Raw genomic sequence first — 19,266 nt, forward strand, 5'->3', positions numbered from 1 at the left:
CTCCTTTTAAAACTTCCTGCTCTGAAGGGAAGTGTTCATAGTTTTCTCTGTAATTCCATAAATTCTAAGTATTTATTTGGTCCAACAAAGTCTATGAAAAGCAACTGTCCATGTGAAAGAGCTGAAGCATTATTTTTTGTGTGATGATTAATAATTCTTCATTTTGTGGTATTTTTTTCTCTATTCATTGTCAAGAGTTTTAGGGCCAGCTTCAGACCACAGGAAACATTATTTTGACAAGAATTCTGTCATTTACACTTCATCCTTAATGCAGTATCTGTTTGTCTGTCTTCATCTTTGTAGCATTCTTCCCTCTAGTATTCTTCCTCAGAGATAAGAAAGAAGGATGATTTGTCATTTCTGTATACATTACTCATATACAGTCAAACTATTTACTTATTAGAAACAAGAATAAAATCAATGCCAAAGAAACAGGAAGAACAAAAATGAAAAGTTATGATGTACAATTGAGGGGGCTCTATTTTGAGCTAGTTGATCTAATTGTTGACACCAAAAAGTGAGAGATGGATAAAAGAACAGAAATTGTCACAGAATAATAATTATTTCTTAAAGAAAGGAAGTTTGACCAATAGAAATTAATTGTCATGATAGAGAGACCAAAAGATCCCAGAAACTATCTCAGTACGCAATTGGTAGAGAGAGAAATGTCAGCCAAGGGCAATACTAGCTTAGAATATAAACTTTTTTTTTTTTTGCAAAATATCATAGAAGAAGGGTAGAAGATTATGAGCAATGTGCCTCATAAAACAACAAGAAGTAGTGGAAAGAAAAAATAAGTTTTCATAAAGTTTGATGAAAGGAAGAAGTTGCACCTAGGCACCCTGACTTTATAATCAGAGGAATGCATAAAAGGAAAAGAAGGCAGGCTAGTCATGTAATTAAAGTAAAGGGTAACTCATGGACATCCAGAGTGCTCCAAAAGTATCTATCTATTGTTGAGATCTCAAAGAAGCCACCTAGCATCTTGGGAGACCCTCTTTGGAATATTTGCAGAAGGACGTAAACCAAAGTGATACAGAATGAGAAGACATAGATAGGTTGTGTACCCGGTCACTGGAGGAAGTAGCCACACCACCCACAGTGGCATCACAGACCTGTCAAAGTATTGCTGTCTAATAAATAGCTGGAAACTGATCAACATGAAATACTCAACAATTATCAGTAACTACAATGAAGTCATACAGTTTATTTAGTACAGATGTCTTGATGTCTTAAGTAAAAGGAAACCTGGTTAAAAAGAGCCTTGGATTTAGAATCAGAAGACCTGAGTTCAGATTGAATCCTGAATCTTTTACTTATTAGCTCTGTAACCTTTGACAAGTCATTTTAGCCACTCTGAGCCTCAGTTTCCTCATTTGTAAAATGAGGAGTTTGGACTAGGTTATTTCTAAGCTCCCTTCCAAAACCCTGAAATTTTATGATTTTATGATATTTTAAAGCATGCCCGTGTCCATAATAAATGATATGGTCATAGCTTCATCTTTGTGAAGAAAAATGGCATAATGAATACTTGGAACCACTGATTTGGATGGGGGTAGAGGAAGAAGGCCAGGTGGAAAAAGCAAATATAGGTCAAGTCAAGTCAAGAGGCATTTATTAAGCATTAACTAAATGTCAGGCACTGCACAAAGCCCGGGGAATACAAATAAAAGAAGAAAGAAAGACTTTCTATCCTCAAGGAACTTATATTCTGATTGGGAAGACAACCTAACACACAAAAATATATTGGAAAAGGGTTAAGGTAGGGAAAGATGTCAGGGTAGGGGAAAGGTATAGAAAAAATTGGGGTGGGGAAGATATGGTGGAGAAAGTCCGGAGAGTAAGGAATGGAGCCTGGAGAGGAATGAAGATATGGCTGCCAAAGGTTCTTTTCTTAAAATGGAGATTCTGGGAGAATCAGCTAATTAGAGGAAGGGGCCACAGAAGCATAATGTATTTCTAGTGTGAAGGTCAGCAGTGAGTGAGCTTCCAGGGTGAGAACAATTCTGTGGCATTGTGAAGAAAGCCCTGAGTGGCAAGAGTGGAGCCCAAAGGGTAAAGAATTTACCCTTTGGTATTAACTCATTTGATCCCCATGACAGCATTTGAAGTGGTTGCAGTTATTATTCTGATTTTATAAATGAGACATAAAATTAAGTGACTTATCCAGGTACACTCAGCTATATATGATTCCAAGTCCTGAATTCTATCCACTGTTATTAAAATTCTTGGCAATTAAATTTTTTTTTCCTGCTATTGTACTTATACCATCAATTTGGTTAGCAAATGTCTTTTTCATAGACAGGGTAAAGCTAAATGACATTCGAACCCCTCAAAATTGTCCTCAATTATGAATTATAGAGATCTGATTTTTAAAAAAATTTACAATGACAGCAAGACTGTATAATAACAATTATAGCTAATATTTATATAGTGTTTACTATGTGCAGGCACTGTGCTAAGTACTTTATAATTATTATCTTATTTGATACTCACAACAATCCTGGGAGGTAGGTGTTATTATTGTCCCCACTTTATAGATGAGGAAACTGAGGCAGAAGGAGGTTGAATGATTTGTCCTTGAATCACATAGCTAATAAGTTTTAGAGGCAGGATTTGAACTCAGGTCTTCCTAACTCCAGGTCCAACACCTTTATCTATGATGCCACATACCTGCCTATGTTAAGCAAAATCTGTCTTTTTCTTATTTTGAGGAATTAGAAGATTTACCCATCTTCATTCCTTTTTTACCCTTTGTAGTAACATAGCATTTTACACACATTATGATAAGGAGAAGGGAGGGAAGGGAGTAAACATTTATAAAGGGCTTAGTATGTATCAGGCACTGTGCTAAGTTTTTTTTTTTACCAGTATTATCTCCTTTGATCCTAACAACAACCCTTTTGTTGTTGTTGTTGTTATTATCTCTATTTTACAGATGAGGAAACTGAGGCAAACAGAGGTTAAGTGACTTACTCAGGGTCACACAACTAGTAAGCGTCTGAGATCATATTTGAATTCAGATCTTTCTGATTCCATGCTTCTGTTGCACCATTTAGCCATATGGAAAAAAAAACCAATGTGGCAAATCCATTAGCATCATAAAAATAAATCCGAGGTAAGGCATGCTTTACATTTGCATGGTCTCAACAACTGTTCAGAATCCCCATGAGAAGAAGCAATTGCCCCCAGAGCTGGGCTTCCTTACTCCCTAAGAGGTAGGGCCATAACTATGAGGACTGGCCCAGACTCCATACAGAGAATCTGTGTTCCCAGAATGAGAGCTGACCATGTTGTATTCCATGGGCTTTTGAAATTGCTTCCTTTCAAGTTAGAGGAGGTGGGAGCCCCATTCACCACCTTCAGCACATTGATGGAAGGCACTGGTGTTCAGCCTGTGCTTATTAGCTGCCTTTTCATGAGTTTCCAGGGCCAAAGTGACTTTTACACACTGTTGAATGGTCTTTAGTTTGCCTCCCTTTCTGTGTGGGATGTTGTAAGGATTAATTAGCTAGTGTGTATAAAGCGTCTTCAAGCTGAAAATTGCTGCACAAGAGTGCTAAGTCTTATTAACTTCTTAGTCATTAAAGCTGTTGGGACATTTCTGTTATTTTTCGACATCCAGATGGTAGTAGCTAAAATGTATTATTTTTTTCCCATGCTAGAGAAAGAACAGGTTAAAGTAAGTCATTCTTTAAGCATACCTATTGTACAAGAACAGATTAGAAAACCAACACTGTGAGTGCTCTTTTATTGGAAGTTCCTTGTTATCCATTATTGACCATCTCCAAGGTATTTGTCTGTTTCTCCTGCCAGACTCCTTTAGTAATGCTACAAATCTTGCCACTCAATATCTGTCCAAAATGAGTCTGACTCCAACAATATTGAATGTGGTTTAACTGAAGGATTCAGGGCAGATTCATCTCTTTATAAATGAAGACCCTCCCTTTGATAAGAAGCTAAGTATAAAGGGTACTGACTGAAATGAATTATAATGAGTGCTATGTTGTCCCCATCCCTAGTGATTATTAAGAATAGGACAGCTATTTATGTGTCTTGAATGACTTAGGTAAACCTTGCCTGGAGGAAGAAGAAATATGAGATGGCTTGAGGTAATTACTTCTAGACCTGTGACTCAGTATGACAAATGAGCAATATCTGTGGGGGACAAGTGTTCGATATTACTAGATATGGTTCAATGCTATTGTCAGCCAAATCTCAATGTTGTCCCCCTATGATTGTGGCTCTGAAACACCCCAAAGTAGCCACCACCAGTGAATCTGCCTAACTTTTTCCTTCCTTTGGCTTATAATAACACACTGTAGACCACAAAAATGCTTCCCCACGACATTAGAAAGGTTTGGCACCCACAAAATGTTCAGAGAGCTAGAAAAAAAATTGCCAGTGTATTGAGTAAATCTTCTATGAGGATTTATGGGAGCTCATGGACAAAAATCTCATGTAATAAGGAGGCATGGATGAGTTGTGATTCCAATACCATTAGCAGGAGTACCCATACACATAAGGTCATGGATCCATTGAAGTATAATCAAAAAAAGTTCTATATAATGGTCAGACAGGAAACTATACAGTTTTATTAAGCTGTCCTGACTAGTTAATATTTCCTTAGGTTCACCCAGCCTACCATGACTCTCCCTTAAAGTTCCAGAGCATTCTATTCTACTTGAAACCAGAACAGTTTTCATCTTTACCCCTAGAATATACCTTACCAATTTTGGATGGGCCCACCAAGGCATTTTAGACAAGGTCCATCTGTGAAGGAGGCAATCTAGTATTCTCAGCCCTTGAGAGAAAGCTACACCTCAGGAAATAAACTCAGATATGTTATTTAGCTAAGCCTGAGGCTCATATTGTGTTCTTCTACATTTATACTTGTGTGTGTTGGTGTATTTCTATGTTACCATGCATTTTCATCTGTAATTATATATATATATATGTATATAAAAAAACCATGTAGTTTGTGAAATCTGCACCATGCAATGGGGTGGATCTGGAGATAGTCCAAGGCCAGAGCCAAAATAATGAACCATGACAGAAACAGAAAAACTATCTTACCATCACATACAACATATAAATAATGTCATGGAATGGCCTGTAATCATCCCATATTTACAAGGGTTTCATAGTTCTCATATCTCAGCATAAGAGTGAAGGTAGTACAATAAAACCCCTAAAGGAAATTAAAATAATGAAATGGTACTCTCAGACCTCCTAAAGGATACCTTGGGTCTTCTTTACGCTCATATTAACATTCTAGACTTCCAAACTCCCACCCCCTCCCATACACACACAAATAAGTCAATCTAACATAATCTACCATCACTGCTTCCCAACTTCTGCGGTGGTAATTCAGTGCAGCCCTGTTGTGAGGGCTATGCTAAGGTCTTTTTTATTGAAAACTGCTAGTTTCTGTTTGCTATAACCCCTGTCTATGGTGCTGACTGCTTTTCTGACAAAATTTGTGCAGGCAATACCCCTTCAAAAGACCTCAGTGCAGGGGCAGCTAGGTGGCACAGTGGATAGAACACTGGCTCTGGAGTCAGGAGGACCTGAGTTCAAATGTGGCCTCAAACATTTGACACTTACTTATCTGTGTGACCCTGGGCAAATCACTTAACCCCATTGCCTAGTCCAAAAAAAAAAAGACCTCAGTGTCTCCTTACTATTCATGGGATTAAATTCAAATGCCTTAGTATTGCGTTTAAGCCAGCCTAGTTGTTCATCCTTATATGTCTCAGTTTAACTGAATTGTTATAATGAGGAATGAAATGCTTGCTTGCATGAAGAGCAATAACTGAACCTAACTTCTGCAAAACCGAAGGAGTTAGTCAGGATAAGCTCCATATTTTTTGGATCAAATGCTTCAGAGTGAATCACTAATGACTTTGATGCCTCTGTGCACTTATACAGGCTGGCTGTGAGGCCTAACATCAATCAATCAATTAACAAGAATTTATTAAGCACCTGTTAATTGTCAGTCACTTTGCTAGATGCTGGGAATACAAAGACCAAAAAATGAAATACTCTTTACTCTCTAGGAGCTTTACCTTTGCTTGTTGAAATCTTTTCCTTTGCCTTCCAGCTCAAGTACAACCTCCTCTAGGAAGCTTTTTTGGGTTCCTTCCCATCTTTACCTTCAGCTGAAAATAATTTCTCCATTCTTGGATTTGTTCTAGAGCACTTTGACTGAGTCTCTTGTCCGTATCACATTCTGTCTTGTAATAGATTTTTTTCCCAATACGTGTTGTACTTTCTCCTCTCTTTCTGTAAATAGGTACATTCTTTCTGGAAGGCACTGTGTAATTTTCATCTCAGTATCCCCACTTCTGAGAACAGCACCTCATATGTAGTGGTCCACTAAGTGTTTGTCAAATTGAATTGAATAAAATTAAGAGCAGTGTTAGTGTCCTTGTCCATATTGTTATGTTCTACACTGGTAGCTCAGCGCTGGCGTGATATCCATTGAATATATAGTGAATTGAACATTCTAAAGTTTGGAGAATAGGATGTTAAACTGCTATTAACTTTTGTTGGAGACTATTTAAGAAGCACTAATTTTGGCAGAGAAGGCTCTTTCACCTTTTAAATGTTACACAGTTATTTTAAATTAGTACACCTTTGTTCTCCATGCCCATGGAGAAATAAAAGCACCTAGGTTTACATCATGGAATGGTAGATTTATTGTTCATAAAGAAGAACCTGTGGAACTTGTTTGTTAGACATTCCAATAAATAAAGGAAAATGTGAAATCTTTTTTCTTAGAAGTGTTTTCAAATAAATAGCTACTCATCTGTTATTGGGTGGATCTACAGAAGACAGTAGGATAGATTAAAGGGAACTAATAAAGTAAATGTAATTGTTACATCTAAAGCACTACCTTAACATTTCCCCAGAAATTAATTATTCACTTAAATGACCCAATTCCATGATACTTGTAAGATGTCTTTTAATCTGGAAATGTCATAGTATTCGAAATAGGCAGTATAGTATAGTAGCAAAATGACTGCACTTAGAGTCAGAAGGTATGGGTTCCAGTTTGGCTTCTGTCACTAACTAACCAAGTGAATGTGGAACCACTCTCTGGGTCTCTGGAGCAGTTTATTGCAACTGTTTTAGAATCTTAGGTATTTCTGCCAAAGAAGAACCACAGCCCAAATTCTAAAAAAATTAATGGGCCTTTTTAAATTATAGGATCATTTTAACTGACAGATGGAAAGTGCTTAACTTGCGACCCCTCTTGGTGAGAGAGGGAATTTAGGAGGCTACATCTGGATCATAATGTGCAATCAGCTCTCTAGTGGGGCAGGACACATCTGAGGCTACCATCAGAGAAACATGTTCTTGGATTAGATGCTTTTGAAGCCATGGCAAGAGGAGAAAGGGGATTGGAGATTATGATAAATAATGTGTTTAAGGCTAGCCAGAACCACAATGGATTTAAACTTTTTCCTTGGAAGACACCATGTTTTATATCAACTCTTCTTAATCTTATTATATTAATGACATGTTTCAAGTAATGAAGAGTTTTCCGTATGGACATCAAACTGTCTAGCACTGTCATTCTGCATGGATCTATTTTATGTATTTGCAGTGCATAACTAAGCCATGAGTGTAGAACTGAGTCAGCTTTGCTGTGGTCAATAAAGTTGGCATAAATACTATGACACTTTGGAGAGACTTAGTCAGTAATCACTGAAATGATAATGAAATTGCTTTTGGGTTTGGGGGGCATATCCCTTTTTATTCCTTAGATGATATACTAGATCAAGGCTGCAGGTTCCCCACCCCTGTTAACTGAATGTTTTGTTTTTAGAGATTTGTTGAATCATACAAGATGTGAATGCTTTGTGTAAAGAACACAACTTGACTTGTATTTGGAAGTGTCACTAGTATTCTCATCTTCTAGTAATAAAGATGTTCTGCCTTCTGTTAAGAAAGATGAAATCAGTCTAGTGAAGTGCTTTCCTAGTAATTAATTACTCACCATGAAGCACTTGAACTGATAAATATTGATTTTATTCAGACCAACCGCTTTCTAGTTTTATAGTGAAGCCAGAGTTTCAGTCACCTTTCTTGTGCTTTGCAATTGTTCATCATATTAACAATACAGTGTTTCTGACCCAAATTGTATTTCTGTTGTGTTTAATTCTTGAAGCCAGATGATGATGATGATGGTCATCAATATTAATGACCATCATCATCATCATTATCATCATCATTGATGTATTGTTCTTCTCATCTTTCCTGATGAGGCTCAGATCAAGATTCTCCTGAAACAAGTTGCTGTGCTACTATGATTCCTTTTTACTCCATGTTATATAGACTATTATATAAGTAGTTAAAATTACTGGATTTCACAGCTGGATGAAGATTCCTCAAAATGAAAGAGCTAATCTTTTTCGCAGTGTAGCCCTATAGCTTTATGTCAGCTCAGTAAGCTTACCCTCTGGAGCATTCTCAGTAAAACTCTAGAAGCAGACAGGACAGCAGGGATAATAAGGCAGCTGGATGACAATGGGTAGAGGGCTGGCCCTGTAGTCGGGAAGAACTGGGGTCGAATCCAGTCTCAGACACTTACTAGCTGTGTGACTCTGGGAAGTCACTTAACCTCTCTCTGTCTCAGTTTCCTCAATTGTAAAATGGGGATCAAAATAGTACCTATCTCACAGAGGTACTGAGAGGATCAAGTGAATACCTGTGAAGTGCCTGGAGTGGTGCTTGGGATATAGTAGGAGCTTAATAAATATTTTTTCTCTCCCTCTCTCCTGAAACAAATTACCCCTTCCTGGCCACTGCTCTATATCTGTTGTCTATTCAAATTATGTCATAGACTCCTTATGTGCAGGTACTGTCTTCTTCTTAAATTTTGAATCCCAGTTTTTAGTACTTCACGTGCAGTAAGCACTTCATAAATGTGTTTTCATTCATTTATTCATTCATAAAGTTGCACCTTGGGACTTTCTGGTATATCCTTTTTTCTTTTCAACCAAGGGATTATTTTCTTATGTTTAGAGGTGGTTTTTTTGGATGGTACAAGCTGTGATTGTTTTGTGTAAAGTATATAAACATGTAATTGTTGCATGTTTGAAGGTAACACTAATCTCTCATCTTTTTAGAATAGACATGTTATCTTCTGTTAAGAAAGGTGGGATTAGGAGTATTTTTGAGAGGGAGCTAATAAAGTGTTTTAATAGTAATTAGTGCTCCAATGTAAACTATTTGAGGCAATCATTTTGTCTCTTATCCAGATCTGCTACTGTGCAGCTTTGCAGAGAAGCTAGTTTGTCACCTTCCCTGACATAACTGTTCCTTCATGCATTATAATAATGCTGTATAACCTTTCTCTTTCTTTATTCCACTTGTGTTTTTTTTGTACTTGACTTCTTATAACCATATAGATGACAAGAGCTTGTCCTCACTCTTCCTCATTGCCACTGATTTCTTTACTGCTTGTCTCTATAATAAACTTTTGATTTATAATGAATTGTTTTGTTCTTTGTGCTGTTTTGAGTCCTAGAATAATTTTTAACATTTTGACTTTTACTTTCAGTTATTGATTAAGGGAATCTAGAATTTCTAGGATAACTCTGTTTTCCTGATCCCTTTTTATACATTTATTTTTTCCTTGCTTTTAATTGGGTGACAGTGTTTTCATGTTTTCTGTTTCACATACCAATTATTTATATAATGTTCCAATGACTCTCTAAAGGTTTTCCATAGTTCTCTCAAGCTGTTTCTGCCATGATGATATGTGACACCTAGAAGGTGTCCTGGAGCATTCTTAGATAGGTTCATCTTTCATCTTACCTTGGTCATTGCTACTGCATATACTGGCTATATGCACATCCCAAAACATTTTTCTATTATGGAATAATATGTTCATTCAAGATCATCAGAATATGTACTAGCTTTTAAAAGTTACTGTAAAAGCATATGTATATTCTGCTTGTTGTATTCAGGCTGTCAAACTTTCTAGCATTCTAGTCTAGTATACCCATCTCCTTTATAATCATTAGATGCACTGTTGGTGGAGTTGTGAACTGATCCAACCATTTTGGAGAGCGATTTGGAACTATGCCCAAAGGGCTATAAAAATGTGCATACCTTTTGTCCCAGCAATAGCACTTCTAGGTCTGTATCCCAAAGAGATCATAAAAATTGGGAAAGGACCCACATGTACAAAAATATTTATAGCAGCTCTTTCTGTGGTGGCAAAGAATTGGAAATTGAGGGGATACCCATCAATTGGGGAATGGCTGAACAAGTTGTGGTATATGAATGTAATGGAATACTATTGTGCTGTAAGAACTGATGATGAGCAAGTGGACTTCAAAAACACCTGGAAAGACTCATCTGGACTGATGCTGAATGAAGTGAGCAGAACCAGGAAAATGTTGTATACAGGAATAGCCATGTTGTGCTATGACTAACTTTGTCGGATTTAGCCCTTCTCAGCAATGCAAAGATCTAAGACATCTCCAAAAGTCTCATGATGGAAAATGCTATCCACATCCAGAGAAAGAACTATGGAGTTTGAATGCAGATTGAAGCATGCTAGTTGCTCTTTCCCCCTGTTTCATTTTGTTTCCTTTTTCTTGTGGTTCCTCCTATTGGTTCTAATTCTTCTTTACAACATGACTAATGTGAAAATATGTTTAATAGAAATGTATATGTAGAGCCTGTATCAGATTGCACACCATCTTGGGGAGGGAGGGAGAAAGGGAGGAGGAGAAAATTTAAAACTCAAAAGCTTATGGAAGTGATTGTTGAAAACTAAAAATTAGTTAATTAATTTTAAAAAGTCGTAAGAGATTTGCCTGCTTTTTTTCTCTCCTTTTTCATTACTAGGTCTAATTCCTAGAGTTTTCATTAAGTAAATACTTTTAATGGCCTGAAGATCTTCAACTTTTCCCTCTTCAGGTTTTAGTAGTTTCTCAATTTTATTTAATTTTAAATCTAATCTAAGCTTAGATGTTTGGTTATTTGTTTTAATGATTACTCTGTTCTGCTCAGTAGCACACTACTGTGTGAATTTGAGCTGAGGTACCATTGATAAAAAAACAATATTAAGCCCTTGTCTGTAGCTAGTGTGATGTTTCTGATTTTCTTCTGAGATTGTACTGGCAAGGAAGGAAGGAAGAGAGGGAAGGAAGCAGGGAAAGAAGAAAGGAAGAGAAAGGAGGAAGGAAGGAGGAAAGGTAAGATAGAAGGGAGGAAGGGAAGAAGGAAGGAAGGAAAAATAAGAAAGGGTACTTATGATATGCTTGTTTTGAGCAATGCACTGGGGAAACAAACAGAAAAATGCCTTCCCTCAAGGAGCTCACATTTTAAAGGGGAGACAATATAGGAGGGAATCAGTGGTAGGGTAGATGGTAAGGTCTAGTGGTCTGAATGACAGGTAATTCAGATTGGTTTGAATGTAGAAGAGATATAACAGTGATGTGCAAAAACGTCTTTTTTTTAGAATAATAAAATAATAATAAGATTTTAAGTATATAATAATAATATATCACATTAATATAGCACTTCAAGGTTAATAAAGCATTTTACGTATATTATCTCATTGTATCTTCACAATAACCCTGTGAAGTAGGTAGTGCTATTTGCCCATTTTACATATTAAGAAAGTGATACTGAGAGATGCTAAGCAACTTGCCTAGGGTCTCACAACCAGTAAATAACTGAGGCAAGATTCAAATGTAGGTCTTCCTAACTACAAATCCAGTGTGGGGTCATTTTAATTGACAAAACCGTATCTATTTCTGATGCTGAACCATCTGACAGTGCCAAGAAATTGGGTGAATTTTTTTTTTTTGGATTTCAATAACATGGCAGCTAATAAGGGAGGGACAGAATGGAAGAAGCAATTGCCAAGCTCAGGCTGCACTGGAGTTACTCCCCTAGACAGTGGTGGACATTATGCTGGAGGCCAGTGGCCTGGGCCCTAGGGGGCACTGTTTATTTTCAGGGCTTTGGGATACAGAGTCCTGGTTTGCCTCCGTTGGTGTCTAAGAGAAGCCAGTACTCAGAAGCTTTGCATTAAGCACCCTATGATAGAGTTTTATCTTGTTTTTCAATGCTATCTAGTTCTCTTTTCTTCTGTTTCTAGTAGGTACTTGAATGAATGAATCAATCAATTAATAAGCATTTATTATTTACTATATACTAAGCAGTATATTAGGCATCAAGAATGCAGAGACAAAAATGAACTAATCCTTTACCTCAAGGAGCATACCTTCTATCTGAGGAGACAATGCAAACTCATATAGACGTACACAAAATCTATGCAAAATAAGTTAAAGGTAATTTTGTTAGGGAGGCATGAGCAGCTAACAAGAGACCAGAATGAGGTTGGAGCTTAGTATAGAAGCTAAATGATAACTCTTCCCACTTCTCTTGAAGAAAATTCCCTAACTTAACTGAGAAGTCTACAAAATCCTCCTTTTCTCCCACTCCCTCAAAATTTGCAGGGAGAGGTATCTAAAACCATGGTGTACTAACCTATGAGGGCCCATAGTCTCTTTTGGTCTCTTTCCTTGCTTCTAGATAGATTCTGAGAGAATAACAGGTAGATGACATGGGAGAGGTGGAGTAGCATTAACAGTTAATGCTGTCCTTGGGGCAAAAGAATATAATATTGCATATTTTCAATCATGTGGCCTAAGAAGGAATTATTGATTATTCATAGGCTATTGTGACTTCTTTATGAATTTCCCACATTTTCCATGGGGCAGATAAATGCATTTATTACCTTGAGTGCTTATTTAGGAATCTGTGGAGACCCTTTATCTACATATGTGGAGATCTAGGCACAAGACATATTCAGATATTTCCTAGAATAAACTATAAGTCAAAAAGAAACTAGTATTTTTAGGGTACCCCTCGGGATTGGACCAGCTCTGTATAAGCCCAGCAACAGGGGTGCTAGGTATATGAGTTACAGTTGTAAATGCCTTCAGCTCAGAAAAAAAAACCAGACAACTTTTTGCAAAATTCTCAAGAAAAGTATTTTATCCAAAAATATTTTTTCCGTTAAGACATTATGGCCTATAACTATGCTTACTAGACGTGTTATAAAAAAGAAGCTATATGAACAAAAATAAGGATGTTAATAAAATAATAATAAATCTCTAACTAATGATAAATAATAATAAATCTCTAACTTTTTCTCTGTGTCAGGTTATGCAGATGTATCTCCCATTTTGCGGGATTGCCATAGCTAATGCTCAACTATTTGCTGCCTCAAGAAAGGAATATGACAGAAGCAGGGTAAGTAAAAAACAAGCCTAATATCTCTTTTGCTTTCACATTCTTATGAGTAATTTCATTTTTTAAAAATAGCAGATGATCTTTGGATGGGCCAAGAATATTTTATTTCAAAATAATTTATGTATAATCCTTCAAGTATGTGGCTGATGAAACCCTTTAGGCTTAAATAGAGATGGATACAAATAAGTGGCTTTGATGCTGCTTCGTGATGGTGCCAGTTTCATGGTTTCATTTCATAACGAAAATTAATTTGAAATCCATGTTGTAAAACAGAAGTTATATCCTTGCAGGCTTTGGATTTATAATGGTAATAAAACTTGAAAATTTCATAGTTCCTTCAAAGAACTCTGGGCTCTTGACCAATATGATCTAACTAGACCTCAAAGAATTTTCTTTTTATTGGACTATTTTTTTCTTTGCTGGGGCAATACTGTTTAATTTCACAAAATGTATGACATATGCTTGGTAAAATGTACCTACATTTTAAAGATTTACAAGTGGATACATTGGGGCAAAAAAGTTAAACAATTTGGTTTTAGACCATTCTGGAAGTCATTAGTTGTGCCATCAAAGAGAGATTGGATGAACTTTGGAACTAATTAATTTAGAGTCAGAATGTTGGATTCCAAGCCCTGCTCTGTCTTTCATTATGTGAACCTGGGCAAATCACTTCTCAATTTATTGGGTCTCGATTTATTCATTTGTTAAAAACAAAAGAAAGAGAGTTGGACAAGATGTTTTCTAAAGTCCCTTCTAGCTCTAAATCTAGGATGCTATGAATTGTTTTAACCAAATGGATTAATCAGGTCTGTCAAACAGTTTATCATTTTTGTCTAAGAACCAGTTGGTAGATATTTTCATTGAATTAATTATCTATTTGACAGAATTGAAAGGACTGATTGATTATTTTATCATGTGTGGAGACATATTTTTATAGGAACACAGGCTTTCCATGTCCTCCTTCCATTCTGTGGTTACTCCAAATTGTTGATTTGAATTTTGTTTATCGCTTCTTAGTTGTTACAATTTGTACTTTGCAATAATGAAATGGCCATAATGAGATTTTCCACGGCAAAATCTAAGCCGGGTCCAGTTTTTCTCTAGAACAAGCTTCTTACGGGTCTCAAAGGCTATCTCTTCACAGTTGCAACAATGTGGGAAGTTGAATGGTTGTTGAATAAAATACGTTAATGCAAGAAGACAATCTGGATTATTAAAGAAAAAAATGATTTTCCAAAATAACAGGAATTTTAAAAATGTTGGTTATCTGGCTATTTATTTCAATTATCCATTTTACTTTGTTTGCATAGACATAACCACAGGGACAAGAGTTTTTGCTATTACTTTAGCACTTTGAGAAACAGTGGTGACTTCTTCCATAGTATTACATGATAATAACGATAAATAGAACTCACCTTTTATGGAGCTCTTTACAGTTTACAAATCAGTACTTCATAACAACCCTGTAACATAGATAGAACAAATATTACTGTTTCCATTTGATAAGGAAACCAAGGCTCATAGATCAAATGACTTGCCTAAAGTCACTCACCTAATATATATTAGTATATTTTAGGTTCTTTGATTCCAAGTGCGAGTATTTTTTCACTACACCATTTTTCATGAATTGCTGTGTTAAAAAATGATGTTGACAAACCTTCTGCACATGAGTCTCTATGAAGGTAGCCAGGCAAGTTCTGGGTGGCAGACCTACAGGCTATCACAGGGACTTTATTTAAAATACTTATAGCTGGGGAAAACTTGTGAGAGCTAAAGCTGTACCAACATAGTCTTTGAGAACCTAGGGCATCAGAGTAGAGCTTTGAATGATAATCCTTCTGTTACATTTGAATATGCTATCCATCATTGAATATTTCATGTATATACATATATATATATATACATACACACACACACACACACACACACACACACATATATACACACATAACATCAATGGACTTTATTTCAGTGAGATTCAAATTTGAAAACTACACAGATGGGCAACATTTAACATGTCTTACAATTCATAGATAAGTGATGAACTTCAGTTTGGAATGTTAGGATGTTAAATGCCTTGGAACAGAGCTGTTTCTTCAGTTTGGCAATGCAGAATTCCATGTAGCTATCAACTTATTCTTCTAATGGCTCTGTGTGGGAAATGTTACCCAGGGTTTTTGGTTCTTGTTTAATTATTCCTTCAACTGGATTGGAGTCTTGAATGCATTGGCCCATCTCATTAAAACTCTTTCCAATCTAAATGGGCTTAGAGAAGTTTCCAAATGTCTAACATTGCAAAACAACTCATGCATTCTTTCAAAACAGCTCATTCATTTTTAATTGGAAATATACTTTTGTTGCTTGACCAATGGTGGAGTTAAGAATTTTTGAATGTTAATGAAAAAATGCTGTGATACACAACAGCATATATTTGTTTAGAGTTCATCTGACTTGGAAAACTCATTGAACACTTTTGTTAGAAGTCAAGATCAGGGCTGAACATCATATCAAAACATAAAGAAACAAACCTTATTTTGCCAAACTCTTAAATATTATCACTGATGGCACATATTTGTTATTTTAATCTAATTTTTAAAAATCTGATATCCATGAGTGAATATATGGGATAAAATTCTATGATCAGATCTCTGAACAATATTAATTTGTATTGCAATCTATCATTAAAAGCTCCAGCTGGGTTATTATTTTAATGTAAAGGAATCAAGAAAATCCTACTGGATAAAAGCTTACAGTATAATCTTTAGTTTTAAGTTTTGAAATATGAGCTTCCTTGGTAATAAATATACAGTGCATTTTACTGTTTTCACCGCTCTCTTTCTCTTCTTTGGATCCCTTCCTTAAATTAAACACCATCATTGACTGGACATTCTGGTGAACAGAGTGATATGGAATGATACATGTTCTTTTTCTTGATTAGAATATAATTTACATTTAATTCAACATGCATATGTATATATATATATATATGTATATATGTACACATATACAAATATGGTTGTGTGTATGTGCATACACACACAGTTCCTAATATATGAAAGGTACTGTTTTTAGGTGCTAAGGTTATACAAATATGAAAAATGATTAAGTCTCCTGCAATCAAGTATCTTATAATCTAGTAAGGATAATAAATTATGTTACCAGATTACCACAATACAGGGGGAAATGTGATAAGTATATAGAGGAAGCCAAATCATTAACTATGATAAGCATAAAGTTTGATATCCTATCTTTGTACAAGCTGTCTCCCCATACCTGGAATGCACACTCTTTTTATTTTTGTCTCTTAGAATGCTTAGCTTCCTTCCTTCAAGGCTCAACTCAGGTTCTGTCTCTTTTGAGATGGCTCCTCCCATGCTGCATATTAATCCTAATCCCCATGTGCCCCCAATACCATCTCTTGTTAAATGTTCTCTCTCTCATCAAAATATCTGTACATTTTGTATAAAATTACTGAAAATGGGGACTTTTTCATTTTGTTGTTATATTCCCACTGTCTAGCATGTCACTTTGCATATTAAAGGCAACTGATAATTACATGTTGAATGTCCTTTTCAGTTCATGGTGCTAGATGTATGTTAATGCTTGATTTTGAACAAGAGGACAATACTTATTGCCAATGGGAAAGAAATGACCTCTTTCTTGTAATATTGTAATATTACAGTACAAAACTTGTATTACTGTATTAAAATAATAAAAGAAATGTTAATATTTATTAGTAATTCAGTAAGTTTTATGACCTTAAATCAGTATGATTTGATAGGAATTATCAGTCTATTATTGATAAGATGCTGGCTTTGTTTTTAGTTGATTTGTGCAATATTATTATGAGAGAAAGACTCCTAGGCTGAAGATCACATGATTCCTGCTGCACAGAATGCTGTCACCAATTTTTGCATTGTCGTACCAAAGGGTAGGGTAATTTACCTAACAAAATAATAGAAATACATAACAAACTAAGAGAGATTTTAGGGGTTGGGAGAAGCCATGTATACTTTTAGCAAAAAAACCTCCATGTTCTAAAGCCTTCTACTTAAGAAATTATGATCTTATATGAAATACTATTTCAAAGACTTGGAATTTCCTTCCAGTATAGCATTTTGTTAGTCTTACATCCACCAAACTAAATTTCTTTCATCTTCTACAGGCTCTGCTCGAGGTAGTTAATGACCTCTTTGAAGAACAAACTGACCTGGAGAAAATTGTTAAGAAAATCATGCACCGGGCCCAGACGCTGTTAAAATGTGAGCGTTGTTCAGTCTTGCTCCTAGAGGACATTGAATCACCAGTAAGTGCCTTCGAGATTCCATATATATTTGAGCAGGTATATTAATGGGATAAAACTTTGGCTATTTGCAGTTGTACTCATGTACCCGAGCCTTGAATCATTCTCTTCATAATGATACTATATTTGAGAAAATGTAGAGTCTTACCACTGAACAGACCATAATGCACAAACTAGTCAGGGAACTTTGCTCACAAAGTGAATTTTTCCCCTTGTAAACCTTTAGCTTAGTCAAAATTATGTCATCTTCTTGTGGGTTTAAAATGCTTACCCCCTGAGGTATCTACTTGGGGAACTGGTATTTTCCTCAAACTCTGGGATTGTGGTCCCAGAAGATGACTAGATAGGGGTACTTCGGTAAGGGTGAAGGGAGGGGGAGGGGGAAAAGAAGAGGATATCTGAATTATCATTATATGAGTTCAACTTTCCTTGAAGGGATGAATGGGAGTGCCAAGTACTACCCTCAATACTGCATATTAATGAAGAAACTCTGTTTCAGTTATGTCTGAATGGGGTAACTCTTTGCAAGGGCTTCTAACCCTACTGCTACCCGTAAGAGCAAAAGCTCACTATTTTTCTATTCCTTCTATTTATCTCACAGTCCTGTGGACCTGTCTAAATAATTCTAATCACTTCTCTTTATGCCCTTTTGGCTCACTTATGCATTACTTCTCTTTCTTTGCTTAACCAAGTAAAGCAAATCTATACATTTTAATCTCCTAAGGCAATGTGTCTACTGGGGTCTCCTTTCATGGATGCTGTCATTGTTGCTTGCTTAAAAAAAATTTAAGACTGGATCTTTCCTTCTTGGCCAGGTGTGGCCTACTCAAGGCAAGATATCATCCGCAACTGATCCCAGATATCCTGTAACTGATCAGCAAGGAAGTTTTGACCTGCACCAATTCAGACCTGGGCTTCTCTACCCCTCATTAGGCAATATGGTAGCACCTCTGCTCCCGGGAGCTCACCATGTTGATGCCAATGTGTAGACCCCAATGAACACAACCCATTGCAGCTCAGATATCAAAAGCTCAAGCTATCTGCAACCTTCACCCTTCGTGATAAATGGCATTAAAGGAGAGTGCTACCCCCTCTATTGTTGCTTGCTTTTTGTCTTGCCCAAGACTCAATGGTTATTTTTGTGTGGACAAATATGACAGCTACATAATGATGCCTACACCTGTAGGGAGGGAGGGGGAGAAATCTACAGATTTAATCACTTGATCATGTGGCTTCTTTAGCTACCTTGTCATTTCACTAGTGACTGAGGAGTCTATGGGCAGTCAGGCAAAATACACAAGTGACAGGCAAAAGGTCTTTTTCCCTTGGTTCATCAGGAGGTGATGTCTCCACCAAGGAGAGAATTAAACCCATTGCTTTGAGGCATCTGTGCCTACCTTACTTGGGTATTATGAGGATCACTTTCAAATTTTATCAAAGGCCTTTGACTCCTGGATAAAAAGAGCTCTATAAATGCAAAACAATAATAAATTTAATGATTATCATCAATCTAACAGCAGAGAAGTTAAATTGTCTAAGCTGTTGGTAGCAATTTAATATCCTTGCTGAGAACTCTCTTCAAAGAGCTAGCTAGAATAGTTTAGCAATTAAGAACCCCTCCAATGTCCCATAGAGATCTATATTTGACTGCACTTTGTTTAGAAAAGATAATT

At 36.3% G+C, this 19,266-nt stretch overlaps 1 protein-coding gene across 1 annotated transcript in view; it reads left to right on the forward strand.

Moving 5' to 3' along the window:
• The window catches only part of PDE11A (phosphodiesterase 11A), a 473,077-nt gene that overhangs the window by 175,993 nt on the left and 277,818 nt on the right, over positions 1–19,266 (forward strand). The window contains 2 exon segments of the mRNA XM_020991048.2: positions 13,201–13,290; positions 17,456–17,596. Coding sequence (XP_020846707.2) covers positions 13,201–13,290; positions 17,456–17,596 — 231 coding nt within the window.

This window comes from Phascolarctos cinereus, unplaced genomic scaffold, assembly GCF_003287225.1.
Source record: "Phascolarctos cinereus isolate Bilbo 61053 unplaced genomic scaffold, phaCin_HiC Scaffold_726;HRSCAF=1367, whole genome shotgun sequence".
Classification (NCBI taxonomy): domain Eukaryota; kingdom Metazoa; phylum Chordata; class Mammalia; order Diprotodontia; family Phascolarctidae; genus Phascolarctos; species Phascolarctos cinereus.